The sequence below is a fragment of the Lepisma saccharinum genome, chromosome 16, assembly GCF_977018435.1.
Source record: "Lepisma saccharinum chromosome 16, izLepSacc3.1, whole genome shotgun sequence".
NCBI classification, from domain to species: Eukaryota; Metazoa; Arthropoda; class Insecta; order Zygentoma; family Lepismatidae; genus Lepisma; species Lepisma saccharinum.
In genome coordinates, this window is record NC_139244.1 from 14,603,183 (window position 1) to 14,615,053 (window position 11,871).

Genomic DNA, 11,871 nt, shown 5'->3' on the forward strand with positions numbered 1-11,871 from the left:
ACCACTGGCTATGTTTATGTTGAAAGAATATTTTCAACATCTACGATGATCCTCACAGACAAAATTGCGGAGTTTGACTGTGGATAACATGAAAAAAGATTGTTGCCTAACTATACGGCGAAGAGTGGATTTTAATAGCCGTAGGGTTAGGCAACACACATAACGTTATACAAGATAAGGCGTATTTCAGGATATAGGTGTCCCATTTTCATTCGCGGTAACTATACCTAATCAGCATTTTTCAGGAATTTTGAACTATTTTAACTTTTTTTTAACATACTTCGGGATTTTTCGAGCTTAACGTAAAATTTTTAGGACCTATTTTAGTATTTTTAGAACCTATTTTAGGGTTTTGAGAACCTATTTTAGGATTTTTAGAGCCTATTTTAGGGTTTTAAGAACCTATTTTAGGATTTTTAGAACCTATTTTAGGGTTTTAAGAATCTATTTTAGGATTTTTAGAACCTATTTTAGGGTTTTAAGAACCTATTTTAGGATTTTTAGAGCCTATTTTAGGGTTTTAAGAACCTATTTTAGGATTTTTAGAACCTATTTTAGGGTTTTGAGATCCTATTTTAGGATTTTTACAACCTATTTTAGGGTTTTTAGAACCTATTTTAGGATTTTTAGAGCCTATTTTAGGGGTTTTAGAACCTATTTTAGGATTTTTAGAGCCTATTTTAGGGTTTTTAGAACCTATTTTAGGATTTTTAGATCCTATTTTAGGTACCTAAAAGCACACTTTTTAGAACCTAAAAATCCGAGTTCTATACATTACTAATATGTATTATAACTGAAATGAAGTTTATCGTATCATTCAGAAGCACTTTTTTCTGGTAATTTGAAAAAGAGAAAAGAACCTCAATGCTGTGGTTCGGTTTGCGTCCTTTGATAGCTAATGTTTTTGTACTTTTTGTGTATTTTTCATAAAGTTTGAGACACTCTACTAGACCCACTTTGCATTTTAGGCTTCAGCATGAGAATAGGTGCGCCTCGTATGCCGTAAGCTCATGTACCAGTGTGGATAGCTGTGTTTTCTTCTCCGATTATCACTCCATCGGGACTTTCCTTTGGTGTTGTCGTCTCTCGCGCATTCAAAACGGATATTCTGGATGTTCCTCACAGCTGTAAAAAAAAATATCATTGAGTTACTTCGAACTTGATTCTCTCACCGTATGGCCCAAAGAATCCCCCTCCTTATTAAGTGTTTGTGTGTGTGTAAAAATTCAATATTTTCACGGATAGTGGAGACACTACAACGCGCCCCACAGCGGGACTACAGAGCGTCTCAACCTTAAAAGTCAGTATGGGTTAAATGGAGCGCGGCGTTGCCAGCTCAACAAACGGAGTCGCATCGAGTCGCTGTTAATCGCTAATGATTGCGACAAATTTACTTTCTTAATATCGTATAGGAAATCATCAAAATCTATGTATTTGATGCCTTTTGGAAAGAAAAAAAAGATAGTTACCTCAAGATTTGCATGTAAATGTTTATATTTCGACGTAACTATTTACCATTTTACATTTGCATTATATGTGTAATACACGCCGCAACTATTGTTACTTCTTTCGTTGAATGTTGTATCCTTTACATAAACAGAATTAAATAAATGCAAAAACAAACATTAAGATACATTTGTTACGGAAAATAAAGCACACTGCACTTCCTATGAACCGGGGCACCTGCCTGCAACTGAATTGTAACCTTGGCGGCGCGCAATGAATTTGATACGCGAGACAGCCCGCATAAACAAACTACGATTGCGGAATAAATAGCGGTGCTGTGGAGTAACAATGGATTCTAAAAATAACTTCAAACAATGGCCAACACTTTTCTCGCTTGGTCTGCATGTACCTAGGTATATCGAAAACTTTCTCGCTAACCAACCTTTTCGTGTTACGGTCTGATGATTTATACAAAATATGCAATGCTCATACTTTCACGGGAAATTCCCGAGGGCATTTTTACAAAAATCTTGGATTAGACAGAGTACCTCACTTGAGCAATAAGCTCATATGCACATCTTGAGCTTGTTTTAAGTGTAGCCAAATCTGCCTGAGGGGGGCTCATACTTTCTCGTCCCAGCTATAGCATCAATTACACTACTATATATATATATATATATATATATATATAACTCTCCTCGTAAGCAAATTAATTCACTCAGGCGAAGAATATCATATCTACAAACATCATAGATCCCGTAGAAAAAAAACTGGCGAAGTTGTTCAAGCGGTTTGATATTTATGGCTTTTGAAGTGTTTACTAGAAAAAAATTAAGCGTTTTGCAAAATTGCATAATTATGAAAAATTCAGATCACATGAATTTCAGATCACATGAATTTGTGACAGGTTATATAATGTCGTCAGTAAATATAGCATAAAAAAATCTACAGGATAATGATTTCACTGTTTCAAATTTTTTACTTTTACATTTTGTAAATTTTGTAACATCTCGCAACGAAGCGGTGGTAGAGAAGGACAGAGCTATTGGCAAAACGCATGTATTAAAGAGAGAGGGAAGTCCTCCATTTACTTCCATACTGACTGACTTTTAAGGTTGAGACGCTCTATAGTTGGATGCAATTAAATGGACTGCCTTCTGTGAACTCTAAAATATTGTATGCCAACCTCCCTGCCACATAGTAAACCCTGATCTTCATTTTGCAGACTAGCGAGGCTCTGGCATCTGGACTCACAACCCTGTGGGATTCGTCTTGTGTCGTCCTTATGCGTTTGTCCCTTCATCCATATCATTATCATTCATCCTCATGTTCACGATTAACCAAAAGTGGCAGAAAAGCTAAGTACGATAAATCAATTCAATCATTAAACCCCGGCCAATTGACATTACTTTAATGAGCAGATTAAACTTACCCCTTGAAATCTTTTTTAAAGTCAAACACCCTTCCACGTGAGCCTTTGTCCAGTTTGTTCAATTCCATCATCTGATTATTGGTCAGTTTGAAGTCGAAGATCTGTAAAGGACAAAATCACTTGTTATGCCATGGTCATTTTTGTAGGGTACAATGTAGTATCGTTGAGGATATTTAACTGGTGTCTTAACCATAAAGTGAAGTACAGTAAAGTACATTAAAAATGTAGATAGTTCTAATATATAATTTCTCCGGATCAACAGTATGCAACTGAAAATTCCTATACGTATTTAAGATAAACAAGGTTGCGATGAGAATAGAGACCTAACCTGAAAGATTTCCTTTATCCTGTCGGAACTCCTGCTCTTTGGGATAACAATTATATTGCTCTGGATGAGGTGACGTAGTAGTATCTGGGTGGGAGTCTTCCCACATTCCTTTGCAATTTCTCCGACCGTAGAATCTTCCAATAGAGAATTACTTCAATAAAAAGAAAAAAGAATTACTAGCTAATTCACACACAGTCATAGTCATATCACTTTTCGAAGATATCCATTTGTTGTATTTTGAATGCGATTTATGTATGCCGGAAAGTAATTAAGTTAAAACATTTAGGATATTAATAATTATCTCGCTGTGTTGTTTGATCTGATTGTGATCCATTTGAATCATTTTTCAAATCCGAATACTTGAGATCAATATTCACAAATTTTAATAATAGCAATAAAAATGTTTTATTTGTGCAATGAACAGCCAGCCTGCACCTTGTCAAAGAGCACTAGCCATAACATATAAATAATAATAATAACAACAACAGCAGCAATACAGTAAACACTACATTTTCCAAGGATTCCTGGTTCGGATCCCACTTTAAACTGTGTAACATTTGTACCGTTACAGCTATCTATCACAAATCTAATTACAGAATTGCATTTCTTGGAATATTCTAATGTGTTTTGATACTCCACATGGCTTCCCTTGCCATTTGAAAAGTTTGACCTCGATCCAATATGGCGGACTTTAAGATGGCGGCCATTTCTCGGAAGAACCCTCACACACACATGCCCCGATGTACCCAGGTTGAAGTTGGATCTGCCATTAGCGCATCCGTTTCAGAGAAAAAAAGGGGTCCTGGGACTTTTGAATCACCCTGTGTGTGGGGGGTGGTGTGTGTGGTGTGTGTGTGTGTGTGTGTGTGTGTGTGTGTGTGTGTGTGTGTGTGTGTGTGTGTGTGTGTAAAATGGGAATCACTCACTTATGATCGAGTGAAGCTATTTCAGGAGACCCCAGAGGGGCGTAGGATGTAATGGTGATCGAATCACACTCGTTCCTCGGCGACACGTGTCCTTTGTGCTGCATGTACACGTGGAGCTCCATCTGAAGGTTCGCTGGTTTGATTCTCGACGTCTCCGATATCCTCTTGATTTGCCTGTTGTTGCAGTTGGACAGCCCAATCGCCTTCGCCCGCCCTTCGTCGACTTCATGCTCCATTGCCTGCGTCAAGGAGATGCATTTAGGAAAGTGACCACAAATAATTTGAGTTCCCCTGTCATTTCTACGAGGGCTATTCAGAAAGTTCGGGCAGGTTTAAGAAATAAGGACGTATACATTCATCACAAATTTATTATGGTCATAATCCTTACACCATAAGCTGCTTTCTATATAATCACCACAATTGTTAAGATACTAGTCAGACCGAGAAGCAGGTTTCTTTGTATGCACTTGTAAAAATCGACCGTCTATTGTTTTCAATTCACGAGTTGAGTTTCCATTTGCACCGCTCGTGTCGCAGTTGTTTCATTGAGCACAATATGCAGTTGTATTTGCCTTCCTAATGAGCATGGGCATAACTTGAGAACTAACTTTGAAGGTGGAGAGAAGGTGGCAGATTCCAAAAGTTTGCCCATCACATAAGAGTAGCGTCCAGGACTATTTCCTAAATAACTGTTACATTTGCGAAATTTCATATATTACTCTTTATTACTTTGCTCCTCGCGTCCCATGAGATTAGCAAAAGTACCCTTAATTTGTAAATTTTAAAAACCTAAAAATTGGGAGGAGTGCAGTATCCCCTTTCCTCAGCCAAGTTACGCCTGTGCTGATGAAGACATTAAAGGTCCCTTAAAGCCGAAGCTGTGCTGCGGCCGCCATCTTGGAAAATGGTCGCCAATTTGTTTTTACCTTTCGCCCTTATTTCATTAACCGTTGCTCCCTAAGGAAGATTTCAGACAAAAGTAACACACAAGCGAGAACCGACAGAGCACCCATCCAATCTGTAGACAAGCATACACTGCGCTTATATGGTGTCAGACAAGTGCATTAACAAAGGGGGTGACTACATCTGGAAGTAGCTTGATGTAGGTATTTTGACCATAATAAATTTGTGTCACGTTTGTGCGCACTTCTTTTTAACGGCCTCCTAGAATTTCATTTCTGAACACCCTATTTTCAGTCTCAAGTGAGCACGAGAAATTAGCACTATGAGAGACATTTTCATTTCACTAATTTTCCCAATACGACCAACAACCTTCTCTCTAAAACACTGCTCTGATTTAAAATACTCATGTTACCGCAATTATCTTGTCACCATTCCTTCAAAATAAATCTGTGGATGCATACAAGGACCTGACAGAGTTGAATAATGAATAGATTCTCTAGGGCTATCAACCAGGTGACTTCTGGAAGGATTTCCATTCGAGAGCTAACTTCACTTCTCATCTTCACCTCTCATCTCCACTTCACGTCGCCAGGAAAGCTTCAAGACTTACTTCAGAGTTGAGTACCTTACTTAAAATTAAAGTAACGAGTTACTGTTACTTTCTCGTGTAATAAGGACTGTTTACACGATTATCAGATTATTCTCTGCATTGCACGTTTTCCCAGTGTGCAAGTTTCAAACACAACAAAACATGTTACGTCCAAGCAAATAAATCATCCTTGAAATCAATTACTCCGACGGTGAAGATGAATGGTGATTGGATGAAAATGATGAGGTCATACTCACATAGATTACCAATGCCCAAGCATTGATCTTAGGTGTACATTTTACATCTGGCGATAAGCAGAAGATAAAAAATTGACACTCACCCTCCACACGGATTCCAGGTCTGTCTCGGTGTCAATATCTGCCATTCCATCATCGGTGAGTGGCACCAGGGTGTTTTCATCTTTGTACCTGAGACCCATGGGGCAATGGATGAGGTAGAGGTCGACATAGTCTAGCTTCAGTCTATCCAGGGAAAGCTTCAAGAACTTCTCTACGAGGTCTTGTCTCATTCCTATCATTGGCAGCTGAAAAATGAATTAATAATAAATTAATATGATTTATTTTACTTGCATGTCTGCCACTTTTGGCTAATCGCGAAAATAAGGATGAGTGGTTATATGACGAAGGGACACTCACAAAGAAAAACTATGCCCAGGTCAAAATTTAAACCCGGGACCCCTGGTGTAGTAGCTTGCTGTGCTAATCACTCTGCCACGGAGGTCGGCGGCAGTTGGGAAAGCAGGACTGTGTTTGTGTTAGGCGCGCCCTTCACTGTGGCTATTGCCGAAGATAAAATCCTACTCTAGGTAGAGCTAAGAGACTTAAGTTCACTATTCTGAAGTTTCTCAGGTCAGATATGTACCTTGAATGAAACTCGGTAAGAGTTGTGTGTGTGTAATCAAATTGTCAAATCGGGATCTTTCGATGATTCTTATTTTTTCATTTGATTTCAGATAGGTCACACTGGACTCAGTGATTTTACTATTCTGGGCGCTCACCTTGGTTGTTACAAAGATTTCTTCTCTGGAACGTTCTGGGTTTGAATCCAGCCACTTCCTAATTCCTTCGCCGACTGCTTCTTCGTTTTCGTGCATGTAAGCCGTGTCTATGTGCCTGTATCCGGTCTCCAAAGCCGCCACGACCGCTTCCACAACCACGTCATTTTCACCGATCTGAAAAAGTGCAAGGTAAAGGAACAGCAAATGCGTTTTGTCATCATTGGTCATGGCTATAGGCTCCTAATACGAACCCAGAATTACCGGTTTAGTATTACATATCTTTAGCCACAGAAATCAATATTCAAGCGTTGGTGTGTGGTATACTCAACCTGTATACGTGTAACACAACCCTGGAAACTACATTTCAGTAGAATATCTGATAGTTGTTTGTTATATTTTTCGTCGGTGTGCTACCACTTCACAGCCTCAACTTTAGTCAGTGGCGTAGAGATTTCAGTTCTTCGATATGTTATATATTTTTTTTTATAATAATATTTGTTACTGTCAAATAAATCTGTTCCGTTACTTCACTGGCATAAACTAGTTCTGTTATGTTTTTGTACCGTTCGAAGAAGGATGTTAGCCTCAATACTGACACACCCATTCTACTTTGGATAATTTTCGAGCAAACAAAAGAGTGGAAAACTTCCAAAACAAAGGGTCACTTTTTTTACAATTCACTGTTGAATTCCGCAACATTTACCATCGAATCAATGCATGTGAATGGAATATTCATTGAATTACACAGTGCAGTTGCTTTTTCCAACATTTACATCTTGTCATTCAGTCTTCAATACTCATATTTTACCTTTTATTATTTTTATTATTTTGCAAATCATAAAGTTTGCAAAGCATTCCCTGACATTCGCTACGAGACTCGGTGGCAAGCGGCCCGGCATCAGAGCTTGTCTTTCCCGGTAAACGGGGTCCAGGTGAACGGTGAACAGTCGCACGCTACAGTCTGTTCCTTTCGCTCTCCCTGCCTTCGCTCTGTTTCCCTTTCTGTTGACGTTGCAGACTGACGCCAGTATAATCCTCACAGTCCCCGAAATGACGTGTCAGTCAAACCCCGGCACGGGGCCAAACGTCGTTATGTATACGGGAGACCGGTCGTGACTCTTACGGTCCAGGTTTTCAAGTTCGGTACTGAGACGGTCGTTTATTGTCGTACTATTGCGAGGCGGAGATAACTACCTTGAAATGTTACACTGTTTTGTTTACCTTGGATATGTAGATTCGAACAATCATAACTCACTAATAGCATAATATCAGATACCTGAAATACATCAAATAACAACACCGACGAACAGTAAAAAGTGAATATATATTGTAACAACAAAAAATATTGCAATCAACAACTGTTTACATAGCCTCCTCAATCTCTCACTCATTCACTCTCTCTCTCTCTTTCACACATCTGAGGTATTTTTACATGTGAAGTATAGATACAACTCATGGATCTCATTAACATATCATTCCTTTTTAGTTTTAAACCTTTATGTGAATTTAGGGTATTTGTCTGCCAGCTCCTGTGCTCTTTTAAATTAATTTATGTGCCAGCCCTCGGAAAGCGGTTATCTAAGACAATTGGGTCAGCGTGGTTAAATCTTTCGTTCGAATGAACGTATGCATCCAGTCGTAAGCACGACATTTAACAAGTTTCTCGGACGGGGGTAATACACATAAGCCTCTCTCGTCCAATGAGAACCACTACACCATTACATAGTGATGCAAAACTTAATCGGCTCCAGCTGCCGGAATACACAAATCAATCGTCAGCGCGAGCAAAAATTACATCAAAAACCACTATGCAATAATAATACTACTTCAAGCGCACGACCTTGCAAAATAAATTACGCTTTCCACAATTAAAAAGGACTCATCAGTCAAGTATTGACAAATTAAATGGCGCGACGGGCGGTCGGTTACACAAAAATGGAGCACACTTTGACAATTTACACTAAATATTAAAGTAATGAAATGGAGCTTCTAACTCTGAATACATACAATTAAATTATAACATCTGAACATGAAATGACCCTTTTTTATAACAATACCAAAAAACTATCAGACACGGAAGTTAGGTTTGGGGTTTCCTGAGTCACTTTGCAAATACGTGAGACTTCGGCGTTAACAGTACGGTGTTGATACTAACAATGCACGTTTACATGGACATAGACCATCTGAAGAATACTCTACCGGACTCTGCTACATTGCGTGGTCATTCATCTCTCCTGGACGCGGGACTTGCACACGGTTCCTTTGTGGCGAAATTGTTCTCCGAGGTCGATCGCGACGAAGGATGATTGCGACGATATGGTGTACTTGCACCTCCTTAGCACTTCGGGCGTCCCTCTTGTCACTAGCGTCGGGTGTACGTGGTCACGCGCCGGCCCGGAATCTCTCTAGTGTCGGTCATCAATTGGACGTCGATCTGGAATAATTTCTCTCTGGTAACGGGCTTCGATTGGACGTCGATCTGGAGTCGTCCTTCTCTCTCTCTCTCTCTCTCTCTCTCTCTCTCTCTCTCTCTCTCTCTCTTTGGTAACGGGCTTCGGTTGGAACGTCGAACTGGACACGTCCTTCGGGCTTTGGGCAGTGACTAGCTTTGGCGTCGTCTTTGGCGCTGGCTGGCTGGCTTCACCGGATGATGGCGATGCATCGTTGCAGGAGTCAGGGAAGTCGACGGACTCCCTTCTCTATCTCCTTTAGCCGCCCATTATTATGTAGTCCACGCTTGACAAAAACAAATCACCGCGTAATGCTTCACCAGAATAAGGCGCACACTGGTAACTCTCTATCTGCAATTCGCTCACGGTACGTAAGAAAACGAAGTCCACGGACGCAAAACAATAATCACGCGAGAGTGTAGTGCGGAGATGCTCTCTCTATGAAATCAGGGTAAAAACTGTGTCTGGACTCGTAGTACTCTTGTTTTTATATCACTTTCGAATTTGTCCGTTGAGAAGCACGCTAAAGTGGCTTGGCGTCGGTTTCCGAGGAGATGGAAATGACCTCTGTCCATTGTCTTGAAACGCGGTCACCGGCGCGTCTTCGATCCTTGCAGGCTTGGGCTCCAGCTGATTTTCATGGTCATCCGTGAAAAATGGGTTCGCCCATCTGCTGCGACTCCTAGCCCGGTCCCGACGAAAATAATCCTTCCTTTTCTCCGTGTTGGTGCAAATATTTCATGTTCTAAGCCGCAATGACAGTTCGGCTGTCACTCAGGAAAAACCCGTCTCCCAACTCCCGACGTCTGGCTCGGATACAAATTTATCCACAAAATAAAATCAAACCTCACACTTTTATATTTGAACATACAATGAATCAATAAACAAAAATAATTTATATCGAACTGCGTTTCACATGTCACTAGATACCGTGACATCGTGTTGTGTCGTGTCCGTGTGTTGAAGATTGAAGATCGTGGCTTAATATGGCACCACAAAGTTTAAATTACAACAAAGGATTTACCTTGTCGAGTGTTACTTCGGAAAGAGGAATTGTGGAGAAGTGCGACGACGTTTTGCAACGAAATTTCCCCTGGTGTTCCCGTTCCACATAGGACCACAATATTAAACCTCGTAAAAAAGTTTATAGTAACAGGGTCAGTTCTGAATAAAAGTGGAAAGAAAAACCCACGTATACTTACTGAGGAAAAACTCTATGAGATAGGACAAAAGTTAGAACAGTCTCCTCGGAAATCTCTTCGCCGCCTCTCACAAGAAACGGGTGTTTCAAAAACCACAGCATTTAGAACCGCTAAAATTCTTAATCGGGAGAATTACAGTAGACGAACTTGCACGTGTAAATGCCAATTTCCTTCGGAGATACCAGGAATGTGTTGCAGCAGAGGGACATTATTTTCAACACCTTCTGTAGTCAAGGTTAGTACAAAATATAAAAACTAATTTTAATAGCCGACTCTAGCGGCTGTTGCGGACCCCGATCACCGGGAAAGACAAGTACTGATGCCGGGCAGCTTGCCGCCGAGTCTCGTAGCGAATGTCAGGGAATGCTCTGTATAAACTATTAGCCAGTGCATCAGTAATATTGATGCAATAATTAACTAGAGGTAGAAATAAACATTGTCATGTTTTAATGTTTTAAAAAACAAAGTCTAACTGTAACAAAATTTATGGTAAAAATAATATGGTTGTGGTCAATAGAATTACATACAGCAAACTCAAATTTACGTTCGAGGTGTTTGAAAGAAATACGAGTATTTTATTGCTTAAATATTAAAATGTTAATATTCTTAAACTGCTAAAAATTGAAGTTTTACCACCAACACAGGCGCACGCGCGTCGTAGATTGTTCAGACAAATGATATCGGTATAATTAAAAGAGAGAAACTTACCTTAGCTGTTCCCAATCCAATAATGGGAATTCTCAGTCCGTTATTTAGTACAAGAGACTTTTCTTCCTCCATCAATGGCTGAAACAAATAACAGCTACGAACACAGCACGTAACATATTTAAGAGCCCAATTAGCAGTGCGCCTGTGAGAATGTGCTATGGAATGTATCTGCCTACACTCATTCACTTTTATCATTTTATTTTCTATCGATAAGAATACAGTTGTGCGAAAACGCCTAACTTTTATTTTAAATTAGTGCCAATAAATGGGAATATGATGTCACCAGAGAGATATTCTTGCTTTAGTGCTTTCATTGTGTTCCGTTTCGTGCTTCAAATCAGGACTATCATATGCGCCAAAATGTCTTAGAGTTCATGAACTGTATCTTTGCGGGTGAATCCTGACCAAGCCCAGCTGCGCAGTAACAAGAGGCTATTTTAGCCACTGCGCGTCATCCTTTGCTTTGTAAGATCTTTTGACCACTCAAGCGGCGAGTAGGTAGCAAATACGGAAGTTCTCTCTCTGCACAGAGTAGCGAAGGTCACCCGGAAAGATACAGCTTGTCAACGCTAGATCTTGCAAATTTTCATGGATATCGCGTATTTGCTGTATCCATCTCCCAATCTTTATGTTAAATTCTTTACACAATTATTATCTTCAATTCTGCGTAGAATCCGAACTGTAACACTACTTCCCCCTACACACGAAAGATAACGATTTGTTTTCCAGGTAAAAGTAACGCTATGAAGATCTTGGGAGATTTCTGCAGTCATAGGCGTAACTTAACGAGGTCAAAGGGGCACTTGCCTTTCCCTAACTTCTCAGGCTTAATAAAATTTACAAGTTAAGGGTACTCTTGTTAACCTTCT

The 11,871-nt window shown here is 39.9% G+C and overlaps 1 protein-coding gene across 1 annotated transcript; it reads right to left on the bottom strand.

The window, feature by feature from the left end:
* Nucleotides 1–652: 652 nt before the first annotated feature.
* On the bottom strand, nt 653–11,074 carry LOC146000161 (1,5-anhydro-D-fructose reductase-like). Its single transcript, XM_083137502.1, has 7 exons — nt 11,003–11,074; nt 6,643–6,816; nt 5,965–6,168; nt 4,133–4,371; nt 3,207–3,357; nt 2,879–2,979; nt 653–1,125 (listed from the first exon to the last, which is right to left on the bottom strand). The coding sequence occupies exons 1-7, from the start codon at nt 11,072–11,074 to the stop codon at nt 1,095–1,097; spliced, it is 972 nt and encodes a 323-aa protein (XP_082993628.1). The 3' UTR covers nt 653–1,094.
* Between the last annotated feature and the right edge of the window lie 797 nt (nt 11,075–11,871).